General features: G+C 44.3%; 2 protein-coding genes across 2 annotated transcripts; both read right to left on the reverse strand.

The window, feature by feature from the left end:
* Window positions 1–453: 453 nt before the first annotated feature.
* On the reverse strand, window positions 454–1,515 carry LOC309396762 (chemerin-like receptor 1; the record flags this gene model as incomplete). Its single annotated transcript, XM_081962168.1, has 1 exon — window positions 454–1,515. One exon carries the CDS (start codon window positions 1,513–1,515, stop codon window positions 454–456), a length of 1,062 nt encoding a protein of 353 aa, XP_081818294.1.
* A 14,599-nt stretch (window positions 1,516–16,114) lies between these two features.
* On the reverse strand, window positions 16,115–22,097 carry LOC309397054 (chemerin-like receptor 1). Its single transcript, XM_081962748.1, has 2 exons — window positions 22,036–22,097; window positions 16,115–17,509 (listed from the first exon to the last, which is right to left on the reverse strand). Exons 1-2 carry the CDS (start codon window positions 22,036–22,038, stop codon window positions 16,541–16,543), a joined length of 972 nt encoding a protein of 323 aa, XP_081818874.1. The 5' UTR covers window positions 22,039–22,097; the 3' UTR covers window positions 16,115–16,540.
* Window positions 22,098–25,662: the final 3,565 nt, after the last annotated feature.

A 25,662-nucleotide genomic window follows, 5' to 3' on the forward strand; every position in this document is an offset into this window, starting at 1 on the left:
TGAGACTTGGGGGGAATATCACTTCCTGCACGATGTAGCTGTCAAAATTTGTACCCATATCCACTACCCCTTTCCTTAAAATTTTATAAAACAAATAAAACTTTTTTTCAAAAAAAAAAAAAAGATAACAGGTGACTTCAGGAAGTACACTGGGTGATTACAGCTATGGCCATGTTCTCGGGATGAGGAGAGTACTGTATTTTTCGGACTATAAGATGCACCCGAGTATAAGACACACCATGATTTTGAAGAGGTAAATTTTTTTAAAAAGTGTTTTTGCACTCTGCATGCCTCCCAAACCCTCTGCACGTCTTGTTTTTTTGCAAAAATGGGGGAAGGGGTTTCGGTAGGTCACAAATGCTATATTCAGTGTATAAGACGCACTCAGATTTTCGCCATCTTTTTTGGGGGGTGGGGGGAGGGAAAGGTGCATCTTATACTCCGAAAAATAACTCACACCATGCTGTATTCCCCTACTCCTGAAGTAGAACCAGAATTCCTATTACTTGAAAAAGAGGATGTGGTCCAGTTTTCACTAAAAGCACTTTTGAAAGCTGAGAGGAAGGAACGCCAGCTACTTTTTCTAAAATCTGGACCCATGAAAGCATATAGGAATGGATTGAGGCAGCTGTTGAGGCACACCAAGCCATTAGCCAACGGCAGCCCAATATCAATGACCATGCTCATTTCAAAGCTCTTATCAACCAAGTTCTCTAGAATGGAGAAGAAGTGGTGAGGGAACCAACAGCAGAAGAATGCTACCACTACCGCCATCATGGTCTTGAAGGATCTACCAAACTGACCAAAGAGCTTCCTTCTGAGCTTAAAGACAATGATGCAGTAGCAAGCCAAGATGATGTTGAAGGGGATGAAGAACCCAATTACAAATTCGGTCACCACCATAGAAAGATGGGACTGGTGGCTGCTGGCTTCTTCCAAGCCAAAGCTATAGGAGCACTTGACAGAGTCATCCGAATCATATTCCACGTCCCGGAAGTAGAAATAGGGAGTGCTGAGGGCCAAGGCCATCATCCAGATAAGGCCAACTATTAAGGAAGCCAGCCGAAGCGTGCGATGGTTCAACGACCAAACGGGACACACTACGGAAACACAGCGGTCAACGCTGATGGCCGTCAAGAAGAAGACACTGGCAAACATGTTTAGGAAAGACACCACAGTGTCCAGTTTGCAGAACAGCCAGCCAAGAGTCCATTCATGGAGGGCAAAATAGAGCAACTCCGAGGACAGAGAAAGGTCGTATATGAAATCAGCCAGAGCCAAGTTGAAGTACCACATGGTGGTTACCGTCTTCTTCATTTGGAAACCAGTGAGGAAGATGACGAGGCCATTGCCGATGGTCCCGAAGAGTAAAGTGGCGCTGTAAATCACCATGGAGACCACATGCATTGTGCTTGAGGTTTCAATATCACCATACAAAATCTCAGAATCATTCAAGCTGAAATTATAGGTGTCACTCTCGACATAATCATACAGAACAGAAGTGAAGGGTTCCATCCTTCTGAGGTTCAGCCCCTTTTCTTCTTCTGACGCTAAAAGATAAAAAAAGACATTTTTGTTTTGTGTGAGAAGTGAGCAGAGGGGAAGAAGAAAACGGGGCCGGAATTTCTGAGGGCAATCTTTCAGAGTTCCAGACCTAAAACCCAATTTCATATTTAAAAATGAAACTTTGTGGGATCTATGAATTTATTTATTGAATTTCTATAGTCACCCCTCTTAATGAGTGACTCATAGGCAGTATTCATCCTAAAAACATAAAACAATAATGTATAGTAGTGGCCAAAATTATGGAAACCTTTTGGGGGGAAAAGTGTATTTTTCAGGTTTGATGGCTAATAACACCACTTTTTGGGGAGTAGTACCATAAAATTAGTATATATCAATGTAAAGATAATCTAATCAAGAATGTAAGGCAATACTTTTATGAAGGATTTGCTATTAGAATAGCAGCGATAAAGAAGAAAAGTGAAACATGTAGAAAAAACGAGATATACAAAAATTGTCACCATAGAAAAAACAAGATATACAAAAATTATCACCATGTCAGTTAAAACTTAGTTGGGTGACCTTTAGCATGAATTACGGTCTTACAACATCTTCCCACAGAGTGAACCAAGTCTTTTTATTCTGCAGCTGTTATAATGTGAAACCAAGATTGAATGATTGCTTCTACGAACTGGTAGAAGCAATCAGTTCTACGAACTTTTATTGCTGGGTTGCTTCTGACCTATAACTTTTCATACAATGCAGATAATTGAACAAACTTTGTTGCATTACATTCTAGATTAAATTATCTTTCCATTGATATATAATTTTATGGTACTACTCCCCCCCCCAAAAAAGTGGTGTTATTAGTCATCAAACCTCAAAAATATACTCCTCCCCACCCAGGCACCCCAAAAAAGGTTTCAACTAATTTTGGCCACTGCTGTAATGAAAACAATGCAGAATCAATATATATGGTTGGCAAATAAAACTATTGCCACAGATATTAATATAATCAAGAAACGGGGCTCTTGACACACTCAGTGTTCAGATTAGGGCGTATTTAATTTTTTGGATATTTCTGATATGATATTTATTCCTGCACAGACTAATTAATTTAGTGTAGAACTCAGTGACTATGTCTTTAAAGCATTTAGACCTGAGGTATTCAAACCCAAGAACTTTCTTCTGGTGAATTCAAACAGTAGATCCACCAACAACAACAACATTCTTGGTGTCCAGGATATTACCATAATTCCAAATTTGAAGAGATTCAGTTTGGGGGGGGGGGGGCTCAGTTGGTTCCCCATCTGAAGCACAGTAGGAAGTCATGGCTTCATGAATAACAGAATAACAAGTTGGAAGGGGACCTTGGAGGTCTTCTAATCCAACCCCCTGCTCAAGCAGGAGACTCTATACCCATGATGGGGAACCTATGGCACTTGTGCTAGAGATGGCACACGCAGCGGCCTCTCTGTGGGCATGCCAGCCGTTGCCCCAGCTCAGCTCCACCGTGCATGCAAGCACACCTCCCACTGACCAGCTGGCCTTCCGGGATCTGCCACGCATGTGCTGGGGATGCATGTGTATGGGGGGGGGGGGGCGCACACACATCCTTGGGGGGTGGGGCACATGCGGGGGGAACCACATGTGCATTGCATTTTGGGGGTTCGGGCACGCTTGTGTGCATTTGTGCACACACTTCGGGCACTCAGTCTGGAAAAGGTTAGCTATCACTACCCTATACCATTATAGACAAGTGGCTATCCAGTCTCTTCTTAAAAGCCTGCAGTGTTGGGTCATTCACAACTTCTGGAGGCAAGCTGTTCCACTGATTAATTGTCCTAACTGTCAGGAAATGATTCCCTTAGTTCTAAGTTGCTTCTCTCCTTGGTTAGTTTCCACCCATTGCTTCTTGTTCTACCCTCAGGTGCCTTGGAGGATAGTTTGACTTCCTCTTCTTTGTGGCAACTCCTGAGATATTGGAAGACTGCTATCATGTCTCCCCTGGTCCTTCTCTTCATTAGACTAGACCTACCCAGTTCCTGCAACCGTTCTTCATATGTTTTGGCCTCTGGTCCCCTAATCATCTTTGTTGCTCTTCTCTGCACTCTTTCTAGAGTCTCCACATCTTCTTTTATAATATGGTGACCAAAACTGGATGCAGTATATGAGGATTACATCGCTTGCTGAGCTATCAACCATGGTTCAGTAACAACATCAACGCCCTTCCCGTCAAGCACAAGGTTCCCAACCAAACGCATCACCTTAGATTCATGGTGCGTGAATCAGATTTTATATATTTTTAAAAAATAATAATGATTGAGGCTACTCACCTTCTTTCAGGTTCTAAGAATCTTGGCAACCCCTGACTTTCAGTGCATAGTTAGAGACTTGCAAACAGTTTCCATCTAGTTTCTGCCAGTCTTGGCTATCATTCTTATCGATCTTGTCTGCCACAGAGAGGGCTTGGCCCTATCAAATAACGGCTCTGAAGATCAGAGTCCTTCTTGGTCTGGTGAGAACTGGATTTTCTCTGAATTGAAGGGGGAAAGTCAGGGGACAAACAGACTCTATGGGTAGTCCTCGACTTAGGACTGCAATTGAGCCCAGAATTGATGTAGCTCAGGGAGACGGTTTTTAAGTGAACTTGGTTCCCGTTTTACAGCCTTTCTTGCTACAGTAGTTAAGTAAATCACTGCCGTTGTTAAGTTATTAACTCAGTTGTTGAGTGAATCTGGCCTCTCCATTGACTTGGCTGGTCCGAAGAAAGAAAAAAGTGAAAGAAAGAAAGAAGGAAGAAAGGAAGGAAGGAAGAGAAAGAAAGAAAAAAAAGAAAGAAGGAAAGAAAGAAAGAAAAAGAAAGAGATAAAACAAGGAAGGAAGGACGGAAGGAAGGAAGAAAAAAGAAGGAAGGAAGGAAGAAAGAAAAAGAAAGAAAGAAAGAAAGAAAGAAAGAAAGAAAGAAAGAAAGAAAGAAAAAGAAAAAAGAAGGAAGGAAGGAAGAGAAAAAAGAAGGTAGGAAGGAAGAGATTTTTCTCTTCCTGCAGGAGTGAACAAAGAACATAAGAGTGCAGTTGTGATGGTATGTGACAATGACCTTAGGATCAGGAGAGACAACTGCAGATGGGACAACCATATTGAAAATGATGTCTCAGCCCACAAAAGGAGGGAGGATATGGCATATATTTCAGAAGGGACCTTCCCTAGTTTTGCAGAGTAAAACTAAAAGAGGGGATAATTAATTTCAGTTTTCCAAGAGTCTGTTAATGTAACCTAACCATAAAGATAGAGCTAGTAGAGGTAGTCGAGAAGTTGAGGATGACCTCCAGCACGAGTCCAAAAGCTCGGAAGACAAAACCTATGGTCCCAGAGGGGGTGGGGGGTGGGGGCGACACCGTCCCAGATTGGATCCTGCAGAGCTAATATTCCCTACTTCTGTGTCTTGCTTGGACTGTCTTGAAGAGCCAAAAGCAATGTAAGAAAACAGGCTCTAACACTCAAGCAGTTGCAACATGGGGTGTCCAACTGGAAAAATGAAATCGATATATACCATTGTTGCAGCAGAGGTTGGTTTCAGAGAGGCCTCCAGTCCTGAGAGATGATGATTGTGTCATCTACGTTTCCTGCCATCGTGAGTCATGTCAGCACCGCATCTCCCCCCTGCCTGCCGTGATATTTTGATGCACAGTTTGCCCCCTTTCCATCTGCTCAACACATCAGGATCCCCAATCTTTCTAGTCACTGAAGTGGCACATGAAATGAGACCGTTGAAGATTATCTTGATCTCCTATAGGTCTCCCTCCCTCTCTGCCTCTGCCTCTCTCTGCCTGTCTGTCTCTCTGTTTCTCTTTGCCTCTGTCTGTCTGTCTGTCTGTCTGTCTGTCTCTCTTTCTGTTTATCTGCTCTTCTCTCTCTCTCTCTCTCTCTCTGTCTTTCTCTCTATGTCTGTCTCTTTCTCTCTGCCTCTCTTTGCCTCTCTCTCTGTTTATCTGTCTGCCCCCCCTCTCTTTGTTTATCTGTCTGTCTGCCTCTCTCTGTCTGTCTCTTTCTCTCTGCCTCTCTCTCTGTGTCTCTCTGCCTCTCTGTCTGCTTCTCTCCATCTCTCTCCTTCTCTCTGCCTCTCTCTGGTTTTTCTGCCCAGTTCTGGGGTTGAAACTGAGATTGAGAAGAATGATGAAGGTCAGATCAGGAGTGGAGAGATCCAGATACAAGTCCATCATTGGTCACCAAAATTGAATGGCTGATTTTAGGCCAGTCATTCAATCCGTCACTTAATGACCATTCAAAGTTACAACAGACTTTCCCCAGGCTACATACAATCTAGATTTGAAGTTATGATGACCGTTTCCCCACCCCAAATCACATGTGGGGTGCCCGCATGTCCAGCTTTTTGCTGCATCCCATGGTCATGTTACCAATATATACAATGGTTTTTTTGGCCAGAAAATGTTTTTGCTTCCAGTTTTCAGCAAGAAAATTCCACTTTCGGCAGGCAACGAATTTGCTTAAGGACCATGGCATTGCTTTTGTGACCATTGTGTTCACTTAACAACCATTGCACAAAAGGTCATGAAAATCAGGTACGGTCATGAGGTGGCTTAATGATGAGATGACTTGTAGCCATAACTCCAGTCTCAATTACAGTCATAAGCCACGGGTCACCTGTAAGGGGCTTCTTCATGCCATGCCCTCTGATCCGGGGGGGGGGGCACCCAGCCAGGGAGGACATGGCCCCCATCCCCGCTTCCTTTGCACACTAGCAAAAATCAAAAAGTACCCATACAAATCCGAAAAGCTTCCCTTCCTCCAAATTCAAGGAGACACTTTTCATCCTCTTTGCTTCAGGCTCAATGTTCTTGCACATCAATCCGTCTGGAAGTGAGGGGACTCAGGAAGAAGTAACTCCCCCTCCCCATAAAAAGATGAGAATGGCACGCCTCATTTGCCTCCCACCCCTAAAGCAGCTAAACTCAGCAGGGAATGATAGCCAACGTAAGCGTAATGGTCTCCCTGATTGAGAAAGAACACCAGCGTTATTCCAAGAAAATACAGCCGACAAAGAGAAGAAATTTTTCTTTGCAAGGGTTGACAAAGCCAGAAGCCCACGAAGCTGTGACTTCAACATCACCAGCCTGATTGATGGGCGCTGGCATCATTTCTGCTGCCGTGGGTGTGACGGACTCTGATCAGCCCATCCTGGCTGAAATTTGTTATGCGGCTCGATTCCTAATTGGACCGATTAACAAAGTCCCATCCTTCGTGCCTCTTTCCAAAGGCCACGGACAGTCCAAGTGTCTGGACATCTCTCCTTTGACGTCTGCTTGATGACAGAAATGTCTCCTGGGTTGTTTGTCTGCAGCGAAGTTGTTTTTCAGAAGCAACGATTTTCTTTCCTACCATAAACAGATTTTTATCTGTGACTTGCACCACCGAGGCATCACTCTCTTGGTCTCCTTTTTATCGTGCACGGGGTTTTGAAATGATTGCATTCTCTTATAATCATCTGAAGTAAGGGAAGAAATCCTATCTCTCAAAAGTTCCCAATTCCCATTAATGGTGGGAAAATATATTTTATGCTCTCTCTCTCTCTGTGTCTCTGTCTCTCTGTGTCTCTGTCTCTCTGTCTCTCTCTATCTCTCTCTGCCTCTCCCTCTGTGTCTCTGTGTGTCTCGCTGTCTCTCCCTGTCTCTCCCTCTGTGTCTGTGTCTCTCTCTGTGTCTGTCTCTCCCTCCCTGTCCCTCTGTGTCTTGTGTCTCTCTCTTTCTCTCTCTCTCTCTCTCTCTCCCTGTCTCTCCCTCTGTCTCTCTGTCTCTCTCTGTGTCTGTCTCTCTGTCTCTGTCTCTCTGTCTCTCTCTATCTCTCTCTGCCTCTCCCTCTGTGTCTCTGTGTGTCTCGCTGTCTCTCCCTCTGTGTCTGTGTCTCTCTCTGTGTCTGTCTCTCCCTCCCTGTCCCTCTGTGTCTTGTGTCTCTCTCTTTCTGTCTCTGTCTCTCCCTCTGTGTCTCTGTCTCTCTGTCTGTCTGTCTCTCTCTCTCTCTCTCCCTCTCCCTCTCTCTCTCTCCCCCCCATCTCTCTGGATTTTCTGCCCTCTTCTGTGGTTCAGAATAAGATGGAGAAGAATGATGAAGGTCAGACCAGGAGTGGAGAGGTCCAGATTCAAGTCTATCATTGGCCACCAAAACAAAATGACTGATTTTAGGCCAGTCATTCAACCGGTCACTTAAGGACCATTCAAAGTTACAACAGACTTTCCCCAGGCTACGTACAATCTAGATTTGAAGTTATAATGACCATTCCTCCACCCCAAATCACATTTGGGGCCCCCGCATGTCCAGATTTTTGCTGCATCCCATGGTCATGTGACCACCATTTCCAATGTTTTTTTGGCCAGAAAATGTTTCTGCGTCCAGTTTTCAGCAATCTACCATCAGTAGAGGGAAACATCTATTTATATACACACACGTGTGACATTTTACAATTTTAGGGATAAGCAGCATAATGCAAAACCGAGACCGTCAGCTGAAGAAATTAAAAGCGTGAGATAAGGAGAAGAAACGGAAATAGAACTTTGTCTAGAAATCTGCCAGCTTGTGTTTTCTTTTTCCGAAAGCAAAATATTATCATTACATCGTTATCTGCTTTGTATTGGCCAATGACTGAATTTTTTTTTTTGAAAAAAAAACACCCAGTTGGCTGGTTTTCAAAATTAGACCCGTGGAAATCAGCGCAAATGGGCCTCATTCTTCAACTGAAGACTTGTGCAATTCCACGTGAACTTTTCATGGTGGAATCCTTAGGTTCCAGGCGCTCGCATTCAATTTTTCTGGGGTTGAGAAATAGTTCCACTTCGAAACAAGAGTTTTTGAGGTTGAGGACCTTTCCCCTATTTCCTTTCAGTGAAGGACTACCTTGATGATGGCCTTCAGCTTCTTGGTTCCCAGTAGGACAGATGAGTCCGTTGAAGCAACTGTTGCAATCAACTAGAAAAAGAGTCCGGAGGACAGACATAGCATTTATATACCACTTCACAGTGCTTGACAGCTCTCTCTAAGCAGTTTAAAGAGTCAGCCTATTGCCCCCAACAATCCGGCTCCCCATTTTACCAACCTCGGAAGGATGAAAAGCTGAGTCTACCTTGAGCCGGTCAGAATAGAACTCCTGGCCGTCGGCAGAATTAGCCTGCAATACTGCATTCTAACCACTGTGATTAAGTGGATCATGGATAATCCACCTAATCCACCTACCGTGTTTCCCCCCAAAATAAGACAGGGTCTTATTTTCTTTGGATCCCCGAAATAAGCACTTGACCTTATTTTCGGGGAAGTCTTATTATTTTTGAGGTGCAGGAGGCGGCGAGCCTGGTCACCTCATGGCTGCGGCTGTGTTGCAATGTTTTATGGGAGGGCTTATTTTTGGGAGATGGTTCATTTTAGCGCATGTGCTCAAAAGCCCGATTGGGCTTATTATCCGGACAGGTCTTGTTTTTGGGGAAGAAGGGCAAATAAAAAGAGGATGCAAGGATGATAAGGAACAAAAGAACAATGTTAGAAGCAAAACAAAGGGATCGTGGAAGGATAGCGTGGAGCACATGCGTAGACCATACAGGCAAGGATCAAATCCAAGAAGCATAGGGAGCAGTAAAAAAAAATCACAGCTGATGAGAACTGTGCTCTCATAATTTAAAATTGTGTTCCCATAATTTCATAGAATTACTTGGACATGAACCAAAGCAGCCCTCAAATGGTCCTCTCGCTTGACCCAAAGGACAGGATCTAGAAGGCCAGAACAACGATGGGCATGCTTCCCCAAAGGTCATTTGGGCAATTTCCAAATCTAATAGATATGCACTACTCCAATGGTAAGCTTATCAGATTGGTTCTCCTGCCCCTATCTTAATGCCACCAGTGATGTAGAATTCTGAGTCATTCACAAACTCTTCTAAATAAACTGACTTGGGGAGAAAGCTGTGAAACATCAACATGATTGATAACTTGTCTTCTCCTCGGGGGGGCCATTAGAGCGGTGACAGTCTATTCCAAGTTGGCAAATTAGTGATCCATAATGCAGAACTTCCATCGCTTTGATTTTTCTTTCGACTCCCTGCGCCATATGTCACTCCTTTTCCTTCTCCAAAGTTAAGCCCAACCCTTCCATCTTATCTCTAGTCAACACCAACACTGCCTCATTATCAACACTCCAGGCTTAGAGGTTGTTCTGGCAACTCATGAGAGGAAGGGAGCCCACCTCATCCCAGGGGGACTTTTAAAAAATAAGCCACCTGTCCTCTGAGTGACTACAGGTGGCCCAGAGATGCAGATGCTATTTGGAAGACGGCTACAGGTAAACTGCCAGCCAGAAAGAGCATTCGTCCTAGCTCACTTGGAGAAAGGGACTGGTGCAAGAGCAGAGAGTGAACAGGTGCTGAGGCCCAGTTTGAAATCCAAACCAGCAGAACCCTCCCCCCCCCCCGAATGCTTCTGTGTTGTACAAGAACACTTCTCCCACATTGTCTTCATACAAGGACATTTGTACTCAAGAAGCTTTCTCAAGGTTACTCTTTCTAGAGTCTCCACATCTTTTTTACATCGTGGCGACCAGAAATGAATGCAGTATTCCAAGGCCACACTTGGGATACTGCATTCAGTTCTGGTCGCCACGATGTAGAAAAGATGTGGAGACTCTAGAAAGAGTGCAGAGAAGAGCAACAAAGATGATTAGGGGACTGGAGACTAAAACATATGAAGAACGGTTGCAGGAACTGGGTGTGTCTAGCTTAAGAGAAAGAAGGACTAGGGGAGACATGATAGCAGTGTTCCAATATCTCAGGGGTTGCCATAAAGAAGAGGGAGTCAAGCTATTCTCCAAGGCACCTGAGGACAGAACAAGAAGCAATGGGTGGAAACTAATCAAGGAGAGAAGCAACTTAGAACTGAGGAGAAATTTCCTGACAGTTAGAACAATTAATCAGTGGAACAGAAGTTGCCTCCAGAAGTTGTGAATGCCCCAACACTGGAAGTCTTTAAGAAGATGTTGGATAGCTATTTGTCTGAAACGGTATAGGGTTTCCTGCCTAGGCAGGGGGTTGGACTAGAAGACCTCCAAGGTCCCTTCCAACTCTACTATTGTATTGTATTGTATTGTATTACCCCTAAAACTGGTGTTCTAGAGACGTTGGTTGGCTAGTCCTATTTTGGAAAGACAATTTTTCGGGGGGGGGGGGGGGGGCTGTTGTTATCAACCTTGTTTCTATTGGTTTCCATTCTTTTAAGGTATTCGTTTCTTTGCTTCCGCATGTAACTGTCAATCAAAATGTGTGATGTAATGGAATGGCGGCCACTGTTTTGACTTTGTGGAGGCCTTCTTAGATGCCCCTAGTAGCATGAGCAATCAAAAAGCAATTTTGATACAGTGGACTACCTGTTTATGAATGCTAGAATGAAGTTCGGGGGCTGAACAACAAACGACACAGAAAAAGAAACTCTTAACTTTTAAGGAGAGAAGCAACCTAGAACTAAGGAGAAATTTCCTGACAGTTAGAACAATTATTCAGTGGAACAGCTTGCCTCCAGAAGTTGTAAATGCTCCAACTGGAAGTCTTTAAGAAGATGTTGGATAACCATTTGTCTGAAATGGTATAGGGTTTCTTGCCTAAGCAGGGGATTGGACTAGAAGACCTCCAAGGTCCCTTCCAACTCTGCTATTGTATTATTGTACCTCCAAGGTCATTTCCAACTATTCTATTCTATTCTATTCTATTCTATTAATCTACTCAACACTACTCTACACTACTCTACACTACTCTACTCTACTCTACTCTACTCTACTCTAGTCTAGTCTACTTTGACTAGAAATGTTCAGTTCAAGACATTCAACCTCAATAAAGAAAGGTACCGGTAGTTAGATCTAGATAGGCTTTAACCTGCGTCTGCAATCCCGGAAACCAGGTTAATTCAAGTGGTTGTGTGAGAACAGTATCCACTTGCTCTTAACACAACTTACTTCAATAGGTTGGGGTGGAGATAAAATCAGAGAAGCTGTTAAATGCCCCTGAAATCCTAAAATGGAACGCTACTTTGAGATTCTGGAATATACCGATAGTTCTCAACTTACAACCATTCATTTAGTGGCTGTTTGTACTTACAACAGCACCAAATATATAAGTACGATTCTCGTACTTAAGACCTTCGCCATGGTTCAGGTGATCCAGATTTTTTTTGTGCTTGGCGACCGGCATGTATTCATAACGATTGCAGGAGGGTCGGAGGGTCACTTGATCCCCACTTGTGACCTTCCCAGGACAATCAATGTGGGAATCGCTTCACAACCTGATGAGTCACCTAACTGCACTGATTCACTTAACAACGGTTCTTTGCTTAGCAACAGATATTTTTGTCCTAGTGGTGGTTGTAAACTGAGGACCACCTGTACATTTTTTAAATTAGTTTTACTGTTTTTAGATGTGGTTTTTATGTTATGTAAGCTGCCTTGGGTGGCCATGGGCTAATGGTATACAGTATACATTTAATAAAAAATAATAAAATAAAATGAAGTGAAGTGAAGTAAAATAGTAAAGTAAGGTAAAGTAGAATAGAATAGAATAGAATAGAATAATAAAGTAAAGTAGAATAGAATAGAATAAAATAATAAAGTAAAGCAGAATAGAATAAAATAAAATAATAAAGTAATGTAAAGCAGAATAGAATAAAATAATAAAGTAAAGTAGAATAGAATAGAATAAAATAATAAAGTAATGTAAAGTAGAATAGAATAGAATAAAATAATAAAGTAAAGTAGAATAGAATAGAATAAAATAATAAAGTAATGTAAAGTAGAATAGAATAGAATAAAATAATAAAGTAATGTAAAGTAGAATAGAATAGAATAAAATAATAAAGTAAAGTAGAATAGAATAAAATAATAAAGTAATGTAAAGTAGAATAGAATAGAATAGAATAATAAAGTAAAGTAGAATAGAATAGAATAGAATAAAATAATAAAGTAAAGCAGAATAGAATAAAATAAAATAATAAAGTAATGTAAAGCAGAATAGAATAAAATAATAAAGTAAAGTAGAATAGAATAGAATAAAATAATAAAGTAATGTAAAGTAGAATAGAATAGAATAAAATAATAAAGTAAAGTAGAATAGAATAAAATAATAAAGTAATGTAAAGTAGAATAGAATAGAATAAAATAATAAAGTAATGTAAAGTAGAATAGAATAGAATAAAATAATAAAGTAAAGTAGAATAGAATAAAATAATAAAGTAATGTAAAGTAGAATAGAATAGAATAGAATAGAATAGAATAGAATAAATAAATAAATAAAATAATAAAATAAGGTAGAGTAGAGTGGAATAGAATAAAATAAAATAAAATGTTTTATCGTTAATGGTCTAAGACAGGGGTCTCCAGACTTGGCAACTTTAAGACTTGTGGACTTCAACTCCCAGAATTGAAGTCCATAAGTCATAAGGCTGCCAAGGTTGGAGAGCCCTGGCCAAGGACACCAAACCTGCCCTAATACAAACTGCTGATTTGCTGACTTGGGCATCTGAAGTTCAAACCCGCATCTCCTCTCGGCAGGAAGTGGTTTTTGCAGGGGACTCCTAGGAGCCTGTGTGGTGTTGTGCTTCACCACAAAAGCAAGGTTGTCTGCTTTTCGCATGTGAGTCCCCTGCAGCGGAAATTTCCAGCAACTTAAGCAACTTGTGAAGGGTGGCTTTCAACTTTTGTACCCTAGGAAGGGGGTACAAAAAGGTAGAGCTAGAAGCACGAGGTGAGCAATATTTCTGAGGAGTCAAGAGCCTTTCTAAGAATGGGTATAATGAAAATAATAATAATAATAACAACAACAACAACAACACCATGACCGCGTTGCTAAGATTATTCACTGGGAATTGTGCCAAAAGTTTGGATTTGAGTACAGCAAAAACCACTGGGACCATCAGGTTGAGAAGGTTTTAGAGAATGAGAAAGGCAAGATCTTATGGGACTTTAGCATGCAGACTGACAGGCACTTGGCCTACAACACACCTGACATAACAATAATTGAAAAGAAAAAAGTATGGTTCATTGACATTGCAATACCTGGTGATGCACGAATTGAAGATAAACAGCAAGAAAAAAATCACAAAATACCGGGACTTGCAAATTGAGGTTGAGCGACTGTGGAAAAAGAAATTGTCTGTTGTCCCAATTGTAATTGGAGCCCTTGGAGCAATACCTAAAGGGCTACCTCACTATTTGGAAATTCTAAATTTACCTGACTTGAACATTCTGACTCTACAAAAAAAACACCCTACTTGGAACAACTTATATCCTCTGATGTTACCTTAACAGTTCCTAGGTCCTTGGTGAGGACTCGAGCTGTTGAGCTACCAACCAGCCCAAAAGGCAATGCCCCAGCCAAGCTTTACTGCACAAGCGCTTGCGCCTCCTGGTCTCCGAATCTCTACCACGCATGTGTGTGGGGGCAGGGTGCATGTGAGGGATGTGTGTGCATGTGCGAGGAGGGGCACATGCATGGGGGGGATGCTCACATTGAATTTTAAGGGTTGTGTGCGTGTGGGCCCCCTGCACCCCGTTTTTGGCCTGGAAGGCCTTCTGCACCAACCTGGAAGCCGAAAATGGGTGGGGGGGCGCATGCACGGGGATGCATATGCGGGGGTTGCTTGCATTGCATTTGGGGGGTGCGCGCTTGCGCTTTGGGCACTCAGCACCAACAAAGTTTTGCCATCCCTGGCACAAGAGCAAGTAATGTTTTTAAACAGAAGTGCAACGATCCGTTATAATGTTTTCAGCCATAAGATGGCGCTATACACCCAGTCCTTAGAACAAGTCCATCTACATCAGTGTTTTCCAAACTTGGCAACTTGAAGACTTGTGGACTTCAACTCCCAGAATTCCCCAGCCAGCATTTTTTTTACACCGTCATGAATTTGAATGGTTGCTAAACAAGGCAGTTGGTAAGCAAGGACTACCTACAAAGGAAGGAACTTCCTAGGCTTGCTTTACTAAAGAGCATCAGAAAACTTCATAATAACAAAGACTAATAAGTTACCCGTGAATTAAAGAATGAAAAAAGACACCTTAGCTATTCAGACTGGGCTGCTGTCTAATATAGGTAGTCTCGAGTTACGACGATAACCGAGTCCAAAATTTATGCTGCTGAGGGAAACATCAGTGAAGTGAGTTTTGCTCCATTTTACGACTTTTCTTGCCACAGTTGTTAAGCGAATCGTTGCATTTGTTAAATTAGTCACATGGTTGTTAAGTGAATTTGGATTCCCCATCGACCTTGCTTGTCAGAAGGTAGCAGAAGCTGATTCCATGACCCCGGGACATTGCGACCGTCATAAATATGAACCAGTTGTCAAGTGTCTGAATTTTCTTTAAATAGTGTTCCTCTCTCATTTTCTCCCATGCTAATCATAAAGCATTTTTTAATATAATTCTTTGAAAGTAACCACGTATCTTGTTTTTCCCATACCATTAGAAGGCATGCCAACCCAATTGCAAATCATGGCCTTCCAATGTCAATAATCTTGTATTTCTCAGTACAATTCCTTCTTTCATCCATGTTAACCCTGCCGCCGGGTCAAATAATTCCCAATTTGGTAATCCAAAGCCTCCTCTAACTCTTGCATCTTCTAACATTTTTAAATTAATTCTCGCTTCCTCCCACCCACCCACCCAATGTATTTCACTATTATTTTATTAAGTTCTTCAAAATATTTTTTCTCTCCAATTTTATCGGAATTGGTTGAAACAAAAACAATAACCCCGGTAATATATTCATCTTAATGGTAACTATTCTTCCTATTAGGGATAATTGCAAGTTTTCCCATTTCAGGTCCAGCGCCTGAATTTTGATCACCATGGGGAACGCTGCAAGGGTTGTAAGAGTGAAAAATGGTCATAAGTCACTTTTTTTTCAGTGCCGTTGTAACTCTGAACGGTCACTAAATGAACTTTTGTAAGTCGAGGACTACCTGTCTAAACATTTTGGAAGTGTGATCATTTGTTGTATGGCTTCTCTTTGAGTCATTGGACACGGAAGAACTGGAGAAGGCAAAATCATAAAAATGTCTCTCATTTATTTTGGCCATGGGAGAATTGACTTTGGGGAAAGTGCAAAGAAGAGCAATGAAGATGATTAAAGGCCTGGAGACAAAAATCTAGGAAGAACAGTTGCAGGAATTGGGTATGGCTAGTCTAGAGAAAAGAAGGACCAGAGGGGGACATGATAGCAGTGTTCCAGTATTTCAGGAGCCTCGGTGGTGCAGTGGTTAGAATTCAGTATTGCAGGCTACTTCTGCTGCCTGCCGGCTACCTGCAATTTGGCAGTTCAAATCTCACTAGGCTCAAGGTTGACTCAACCTTCCATCCTTCTGAGGTGGGTAAATTGAGGACCCAAATTGTTGGGGGGTGGGGGCAAGGGGCTGACTCTGTAAACCACTTATATAAGTACTATTGCTATTTGAGAGGCTGCCACAAAGAAGGGTCAAGCATTTTTCCAAAGCACCTGAAGGCCAGACAAGGAATAATGGATGGAAACTGAAAAAGGAGAGATTCAAATTTTCTGATAGTGAGAACAATCCACCCATGAAACTGAAGTTGCCTTCAGAAGTTGTGGGAGCTTCATCACTGGAAGCTTTGAAGAAGAGACTGGACTGCCGTCTGTCTCAAATGGTGTAGCATCTCCTGCTTGGGCGGGAGTTTGGACTAGATGACCGACAAGGTCCCTTCCCACTCCGTCATTCTGTTATAAGCCATTATGTTTGGAAAAGTTAGCAGTAAAAGGAAACCAGGCCATGAATGAACAGGGTGGCTGGATACGCTGAAAGCTAACAGAGAAGAGAAAAACTCAGTAGTGCAAGACTAGAAGATGAGGAGAAATCTAGTCCAGAGAATCACCAAGAGTTGGACTCCATTGAACTCATAGCATCATCATTATCATCAACAACATATTCTTTGAGGATGATGCTATGAGTTCAATGGACTCCAACTCTTCACCCAACATTCCTTGCGTCCTTAAATCTTCTGATTAAGATTCTCCGAGGCTTCGGTCGCAAATGACGTGTCCTCTTCGATGAGGGCCCTGTGGAAAAGCCCCAAGAAGGAAGCTCGGTGCCGGAGGCCTCTGCTCCGGATGTAACCCACAAAGCAATAGAGCACCGGGTTGATGCAGCTGTGCAAGTAGGCCAAGGCGTTGGAGACCTTGAGCCCAATCCCCCAAAGGGCGTTTTCGCTCCAGATGGTGTTCAGCAGCACGAAGACGTGATGGGGCAGCCAGCAGATGAAGAAAAGGGCGACAATGGTGGCCACCAGGCTGATGGTGCGGTTCCAACCCTTCCAGCGTCGCTTGCGAAGCTTGCAGAGCAGAACAGAGTACGCCGTGGAGATGATGACGAAGGGAAGGAGGAAGCCGCCGAAGAACCTGCTCATTCTCAGGGGCAGTTCGGTCAAGGTCTTGAGAGCCTTGTGGTAGATGCAACAGGAGGCACCGTTCCTGACTTCGATCGTGCGGACCACCAGGTAAGGGATGCTGAAGAACAAAGCCAGGGTCCATGCTCCGATGCACATCAGGGTTTGAAAACGAGGGCTTTGGTGGTTTCGGGCCCAGACGGGCCTTACTACCATCAGGCAGCGATACAGGCTGATAACCGTGAGGACAAAGACGCTCGTGAAGCAGGTGAGGTAGCGGACGAAGCTGTGGACCTTGCAAAGCATGAGGCCGAAGGGCCACTGCTGGTACATGATCTCTTGCACGAGGGCAGGAATGCGGCCCACAGAGAAGAGGAAGTCGGCCACAGCCAGGTTGAGATAGCAGATGGAAGTGAATGTTTTGTGCTTCTTCCGGGTAACAATGATCCACATGACAAGCCCATTGCCGGAAACACCCAAAACCAAGATGACCACATTAGTCACGATAGCAATGTGGCGCATGACTTCTTCCACCACGGTGACATTACGGAGGCAATAAGAGACGTTCGTGGCTGCCTAAAAAGAATAAGGCGATAAGATTCAATGTGGGTTCCTGTTCTGACCCCCCTCTCCACGCCTGTGAATGAGCCAGAACACAGACTTGGCTGTTTGCTACTATTTAATGAAGGAGATAGCAAGTCCTTTGGCTGAGAGCCCAGACTACTCACGTGCCAACAGAACAACACAGATAGTCCCTAGAAACAGATACGACTGGAAATACACAGAGCTTCTCAATCACCAATTTGAATAGTTGTTTCCTGCAAAAGTCCCCTCCCAACGCCTCACCTATAAGCTCTCTTGGGAGGGGCCAATCTACAACCACCTGTGCTAATTATCATCTGCAAAGCTGCTGCTTTTTTTTCTCAGCTCTTATCACTTGGCATCAGGGACTGACTGCCTTTGATCCTCCCCACTGCTCCATGCCTCAGGCACCTCCTGGTGGCCAACCAGCCCCTCTGGTCCCTGCTCTGAATCTGCAACCTGCACAGGGTCTTCCACATCATCCAGGGCAGACTGAAATGATCCCTCACTATCTGAGTCCATCAGCAGCTCAACTGGATCCTGCTGGGCCACAACAGGTTCCTATTTTTCTAAACCTCATACTTCTTGATGGGGGACGGGGTGGGGGGAGGCAACATACAGTCCTGCAGTCACAAAGAACCCCCAAAGGTTTTTCTGCAGCCAATTTCCAACTCTGTTACTAAATCTTGGCCTACTATAAAGGTAAAGATTCCCCTCGCACATAAGTGCTAGTCATTCCTGACTCTAGGGGGCGGTGCTCATCTCCATTTCAAAGCCGAAGTGCCAGTGCTGTCCGAAGACGTCTCCGTGGTCATGTGGCTGGCATGACTAAATGTCGAAGGCGCACAGAACGCTGTTCCCTTCCCACCAAAGTTGGCCCCTATTTTTCTACCTGCATTTTTTACATGCTTTCGAACTGCTAGGTTGGCAGAAGCTGGGACAAGCAACGGGAGCTCACTCCGTTATGCAACGCTAGGGATTTGAATCGCCGAACTACCGACCTTTCTGATCGACAAGCTCAGCGTCTTAGCCACTGAGCCACGGCATTCCTCCTTAATGTATAACAATCGGTTTAAGCAATTGGAGTTACAGTGGCACCGAAGAAAATGTGGTCCTCGCAGTTGCAACATCTTCACAGTTGTATGATCAAAATTTGGGTGCTTGGCAGCTGGCATTTACGACGGTGCAATGTCCCGGGGTCATGTCATTGCCATTGATGACTTTCTCGGACAGCGTCCAACAAGCAAAGTCAACGGGAGAAGTCAGATTCACATCGCCATGTGATTCACTTAACAACTGCAGTGATTCAGTCCATAACCGTGATAAAAAAAGTCATAAAATCATCTGCAACTCATTTAACAGCTGCCTGGCTCAATAATGAAAATTCTGATTCCAAGTATGATTGTACAGTAAGTTGGGGATAACCTATCAACTTCATTGTTCATGGACTCAATTCAGATCCGATCCGATATTTGCAGAAAACAGAGAAACTGCCGATAGGGCAGAAGCTGTGGTTTTTTTCCCCCTGTGTCACAATTATTGTGGTTTAGCAACCAGTCTGCCAGCATGTCGATAGGATGTGGATTCACCAAGAAGTGTGAAAGAGCAAGTGGGAATTTAATCTGAAGAGAACTCTCAGTAAGAGTTGGGGAAAAAACCCAGTTGACATTGTTGGGGTGGAATGCTTGGGAAGGGACAAATATACAGTATGATTAAGTTCTCGCTAATCTTTTCTCTGGGGAATAAATCAGGATGTATCAAATAATTCTTTCTAATTGAAGTGTTCTAGGAGAACTGTAGTGGTGTGATATCTACGGACATGGTAGATTTCTGTGGTTGTCCGAACAAGCACACCCAGAGTACCATACTAGTTCTAACTTCATAGTAAAATTACACTGACAGAATCTTGCAAGTTGAGGTGGAACGGTTCCTTTCATGGTGTGGAGACAATAACGTGGTCCTTAACACCAATAAGAGCAAGGAACCTATAGTGGACTATAGAGGGAATAGATCAGACACCCAGCCCTTGCTCATCAATGGAGACCGAGTGGAGCAAGTGGCCAGTTTTAAGTTTCTGGGTGTTGTCATAAAAGAGGGCCTGACCTGGGCCAACTCACTTTGCAGCCCTGGTCAAAAACGCCCAGCAGAAATTATACCACATGAGACTTCTCAGAAAATAACAATGGAATGAAAAACTGCTGTTGGCCTTCTACTGCTGCACCATAGACATTATTTTAACTTACTGCCCCTGTGTCTGGTTTGCCAATTGCACAGTGGCAGATAGGAGAGCGCTCCAGAGGGTCAACGTCATTGCCCAGAGGATCATGGGTCGCCCCCTCCCCTCTTTGGAAGAGCTCTATAGCTCCCGCTGCCTTAAGAAAGTTCAAAACATTCTTAAAGATCCATCTCATCCTGGACACCCCCTTTTTTTTGCAGCTCTTCGTCCGTCTCCCAAGGTTCCTCCCTCATACCACTACAAGTAAGGCAGTGTTTCTTGAACTTCTGGGTGTTGAAGTCCATACTTTTGAAGCTTATTGAGGTTGAGAAACAGTGGTAGGGATAGAAGGTGGAGGGGGGGGGGTTAGATTTTTGTTTTTGGTGAGCTGTCCCAGTTGATAAACTGGTTGCAAAGGCAGATCAAAGCTTTCAAAACCTCTCCCCGTGGAGGCCTCCAGCTCAGCCCAGTCACGAAACATTCATCAGTCGGAAGGGGCTTCTGGCACATGCATATGGTGCGTGGGTCGAACTTCTTCCAGGCTCTTCTAGAACACCAAAGAGGCCCCAGGAATGAAGCAATACAGTCGCTTGACTTGTCAAACCTTTATGATTTCACCATGTAGCTGTGATGGGAAATTATCCAAGCCTGAAATCCTCCAGGCAAGATACGGGATCTAACTAAACTTCAGGTGCTGCTTTTCAGCACATAATGAGACTCATATGAAAAGCAGACTATTTCTTATAGCAAAAGGGCTCCGTGGCTAAGATGCTGAGCTTACCGACCAGAAAGATCGGCAGTTCGGGGGTTCGAGTCCCTAGCGCCGCATAACGCAGTGAGCTCCCGTGACTTGTCCCAGCTTCTGCCAACTTAGCCGTTTGAAAGCACATAAAAATGCAAGTAGAAAAATAGGGACCACCTTTGGATGGAAGGTAACAGCACTCCCTACGCCTTCGGTGTTTAGTCCTGCCGGCCACATGACCATGGAGACATCTTCGGACAGCGCTGGCTCTTCGGCTTTGAAACAGAGATGAGCACCACCCTCTAGAGTCGGGAACGACTAGCACATATGTGCAAAGGGAACCTTTACCTTGCATTTTCCTAACCCTGCAGAGTGGAGGTGCTCTGAACGTTAGCCGCTACCACCACCACGCCGCCTTATTTTTAATCCCTTCAATTTTGGGATGAAAGATGATTAAAGAGTTGAAGGCACCCCCTTACTAGAAGAACAACTGGTAAAGTCATTCTCCATTCTCATCCTCAGCTTACCCTTTTTCTGAGAGTAGGGAGGCCACAAGATGTAACTTGAGGGATGCAAAGTTTCAACACTCAAGATTGCATCAGAGGAGTGGTTTGAAAAGTGGTTCTTTTTAAAGCTTTGCTTTGCTTTCTCTGGGCTTGGAGAGATGTTTTAAGGGGCAAAAGGGGGTGCTTTAAGCCTTGAGAATATTCAGAGCATCCACTGGATCCTTAAAAACTTCGAATCTTCCCCTCCCAAGTGATCTCCTTGGTCCCCATTGGGAGCCAAGAGAACCAGATGCTTCTGATTCGTAATCAAATCTGTTTCCTTCACTAAATTTCTGGGAAAACCTAAGATCTTCTGTGCAGTTCGGAGAACCTCCAAATCCCACTGCTGGCTGGCCCTGCCCAACCTGCACCTCCCAGGGTCCTCATGCAATCCGTTTTGGATGCAGGTAAGTTCTGGGCGCACACGGAGGGTCAGGGAGGGTGAAAAACGGGCCTACTGGAAATTCAGGAAGCTTGGGGAAGCCGTTTTCGTCCTCCTGGAGACTGGAGGAAAGCCTCTGGAGCCCGGGGAGGGCAAAAAACGCCCCTCCTTGGCGTGGTGCAGGATGCCCACTAGGCCATGCCCTCTATGGCCATGCCCACCCAGCAACCAGGCAGAGAGCCCCTTGCTGAAATTTTTGAAGCCCGCCCACCTCTGAAATGACCCTCTATGAAGAAAGGGGATTCTCGGGGAAATAATCATCTGGGAAAGAGGGCAAGAAAAGGAGAATAACGTTGCAGCGAGATACATGATTTCACAAAGGTTCTGCAGGGGGGTGGGGCCCTTGCAAAATCTGCCTGCCTGATCAGAGAGGACAATCACGAATAGTAGTCTATCCACAGCATTAGCAACACCACCAGGTTACCGGGCCAGCCTCCAGTGATTTCAAAAAATAACAACAATTCTGGGAGGAACGCATTTTACTGCTTAGTCTAAGCTCAATGAGAGTGCAAGGAGCACACTCAAGGCCTCCCGCCTGAGACTCTGTGGCCACCTCTCCGCCCCTGCCTTGCTCACCATTTGAAGATTCACCGTGCCTTCCACGGGGAGGCTTCACCTAAGGAGGTCTGGACCTTCTGCTTCTCCGATGCATTCTAAACGGAAGGGCAGGAAGTTACTGGAGAACCTGATTGCAAGAGACTGTAGACCGGCCTTCTTTGCAAAATCACAGGGTGCAGCCGAGGGAGCGCTGAACATCCGAGGGCTCATTTTGCAAGAAAAACACTTGCAGGGCAAATGCCCAGGAAACATCCAAGGGAAGGCACGTTTGGGGGACTTTCAGATAACGGAAGAGAGGAGCCTGTTGAAATAGGAGCAACTTGGTGATGGGTTGTGCCGGGTGGGGAAGACAATTGCAACCGATGCTGTGGTGGTTAGATGCCAGAGGTTCAGGTTGCTACTAAACATTGGAGCTGGTTGGGTGTTTTCGGACCAGATGCTATTTAAGAATGCATTCGATTAACCCAACAGTCTTGTGAGGATAAAAGAAGGAAAGAAGGAAGGAAGGAAGGAAGGAAGGAAGGAAGGAAGGAAGGAAGGAAGGAAGGAAGGAAGGAAGGAAGGGGAAATGAATGGAGAGGAGAGGAAGCAACAGGAGAGGAAAGGAGCGGGGGAGAGAGGAGAGGGGAAGAGATGGGAGGAGAGGAGAGAGAAGGAAGGAAGGAAGGATGGATGGATGGAAAGAAAGGAGAAAATAATGGAGAGGAGAGGAAGTGAGAGGAGAGGGAGAGGGGAGGAGAGAGAAGGAAGGAAGGAGAAATGACTGGAGAGGAGAGGAAGCAAAAGGAGAGGAAAGGGGAGGAGGAGAGAAGAGAAAAGGAATGAAGGAAAGAATGAAAGAAAGAAAGAAAGAAAGAAAGAAAGAAAGAAAGAAAGAAAGAAAGAAAGGAGACAAGAATGGAGAGGAGAGGAAGCAAGAGGAGATGGAAAGGGGAGGGGAGAGAAGGAAGGAAGGAAGGAGGGAGAAATGAATGGAGAGGAGAGGAAGCAAAAGGAGAGGAAAGGAGTGGGGGAGAGAGGAGAGAGAAGAAAAGGAAGGAAGGAAAGAAAGAAAGAAATAAAGGAAGGGAGAGGAGAGGAAGTGAGAGGAGATGGGGAGGGGAGAGAAGGAAGGAAAGAAGGAGGGAGAAATGAATGGGGAGGAGAGGAAGCAAAAGGAGAGGAAAGGAGTGGGGGAGAGAGGAGAGAGAAGAAAAGGAAGGAAGGAAAGAAATAAAGGAAGGGAGAGGAGAGGAAGTGAGAGGAGATGGGGAGGGGAGAGAAGGAAGGAAAGAAGGAGGGAGAAATGAATGGGGAGGAGAGGAAGCAAAAGGAGAGGAAAGGAGTGGGGGAGAGAGGAGAGAGAAGAAAAGGAAGGAAGGAAGGAAGGAAAGAAAGAAAGAAAGAAAGAAAGAAAGAAAGAAAGAAAGAAAGAAAGAAAGAAAGAAAGAAAGGAATGGAGAGGAGAGGAAGTGAGAGGAGAAGGAGAGGGGAGAAGAAAGGAAGGAAGGAAGGATGACTGGCTTAATCAGGCACGTTTACTGACACGATGCAACTATAAGATGGATGACAGGCCCAGATCACTTTTGGGGAGCTCTTTGTGCCCTGGGAGAAAAGGGGGCCATTAGGTGAGAACACAGAATAGTTCTCCACTTCTTATCTTTTAAATAATTGTGTAGAAAAGGCTACTCCCGCTGGGGCCGCCGGTCCGAAGAGCGAGCTCTGCTGCAACAACATTAGGAACGAGTTGCAGGGGCGCACAGGTGAAACGACGCCACCCGACAATAAGCGCTGCAATTACATCTTTGTCGCCATCTGTGTAGGTCACCATCTTTGGGTGTGTCAATGACAGGGCTGTGCTATCGTTGCCCAGCCTGGTCCCTCGACTGATGCCCCTGAAAATCCCTTTTCATTTTCGGCCAGGTTTGCATGGTGCTTTGTGCAAAAGTCTAGCAACATATTGCATCTCCGTGCGATCTCTGAGGTTTGCATTCATCTACCAATGCATCATTGTCAGTGACAGGTGGAGACCTTTCTATTTCCCCCCGGGCTTTATTGTAATGTTCATTTCTAAATTGAATCCGAATGGTCTCTTGGTCTCTGGATTTCGAAGGGTTGACCCCGACTCCTGTCTTGCTCGCAGGGCATCTTTATTTCTGTTGTTGATTTGATTTGATTGCATCTAGTTTTAATTTGAATGAGATTACATCAGAATTAAATTGTATTCACAGAGCAGAACGCTTATGATATCAAAAAAATATCGTTACAAAAAAAATATGTCTTGGATCAGGCAAAGGGTGGATGGAGGCTTTGAAGAAAGGGAAATTTGAGCAAAGTGAATATCGGGGTTTTTATTAAGAAAAAAAAGAGAGATGATTGCATACAGACACGCAGGAAAGAACCGTAAGAGGCGCAGGATGTAATGAGGGAAAGCATTTATCCTGGGGTTTATCCTTCTGGCTGTGTGTCCTGGTTCATTTTTCATTCTGTGGAGCCTGAAATGAGAGAGAGGGAGAGAAAAAGAGAGCAACATCTGAAGGAAATCCTAAATGAAATCCATGAAAAACCCTCTTTCTCATCACCTCCCCCTCCCCTAAAAACACACACACACACAACCTTCTTCTTGGGTCCTCTTGCTTTGAAGGCAGAAATAATATTTTTAAATACATTTTCCAAGCATTGGAAGGGAACGGGAGGGCTGAGAAGACAGCCGAATAGATAGGTAGTCCTTGTTTAGTGACCGTTTGCCTCATGACAGCAATGAGAAAGCAATGTAGTGACCAATCCTTGTATTTACAACCTTCACAGAACTGTAAAACAAAGAACAGCAGAGTAAAATCATGAGGACAATTGCAGGTTCATTAGGGACCACAGAACTTAACGGCCACGTTGCTAGTCCCATTTACAGTTGCTAAGCGAGGACTACTTGTATGGCTAAGGGCCTCATACCAACTTATAAAAATAATAAAGGCGGGATTCTAATAAACAAACAAACATATAAATGATTGAAGATGCGTGGACTTCAACTCCCAGAATTCCCTGTCAGCCATGGGGAATTCTGGGAGTTGAAGGATTCTAATAAGCAAACAAACATGTAAATGATGGAAGATGTGTGGACTTCAACTCCCAGAATTCCCCACGGCGGGCAAGGAATTCTGGGAGTTGAAGTCCACACGTCTTCAAGTCTTCCAAGCTTGAAAAACACAGGAGAAAGACACCAGGCGATAAAAATGCGTCTCTCACCACAATTTCTGGACTTTTGTCTTTTCTATTTCGATCAATCTTAACGTAGAACAAGGCGACCTGGAGGAAAGGAACGAAAGCAGAATCAGTTCCGAAATCAGGGCCGTCGTCACCCCAGTTTTTGCAAGGGTTTTTATTTGGCATCCTGCCCCCATTCAGGAAATTAGAAGCAATGGTAGCTTCTGTACAATTGAACCAGTGGTGGGTTCCTACCGGTTCGGACTGGTTCGGCCGAACTGGTAGAGGTATGGCGGCCTGGGTCGCTGGAACCGGCAGTGACCTAGGCCTGCAACACCCTCAAACTGGTTCCCCAGTCTCTTTTGCCGTCACCGGAATGCTTCTGTGCATGCGCAGAAACAGTTTTTAGTCAATTGTGCATGTAGTAAACCGGTTAGGAACCCACCACTGAATAGAACCCCACCT

Source organism: Natrix helvetica (assembly GCF_964273705.1).
Source record: "Natrix helvetica genome assembly, chromosome: 9".
NCBI classification, from domain to species: domain Eukaryota; kingdom Metazoa; phylum Chordata; class Lepidosauria; order Squamata; family Natricidae; genus Natrix; species Natrix helvetica.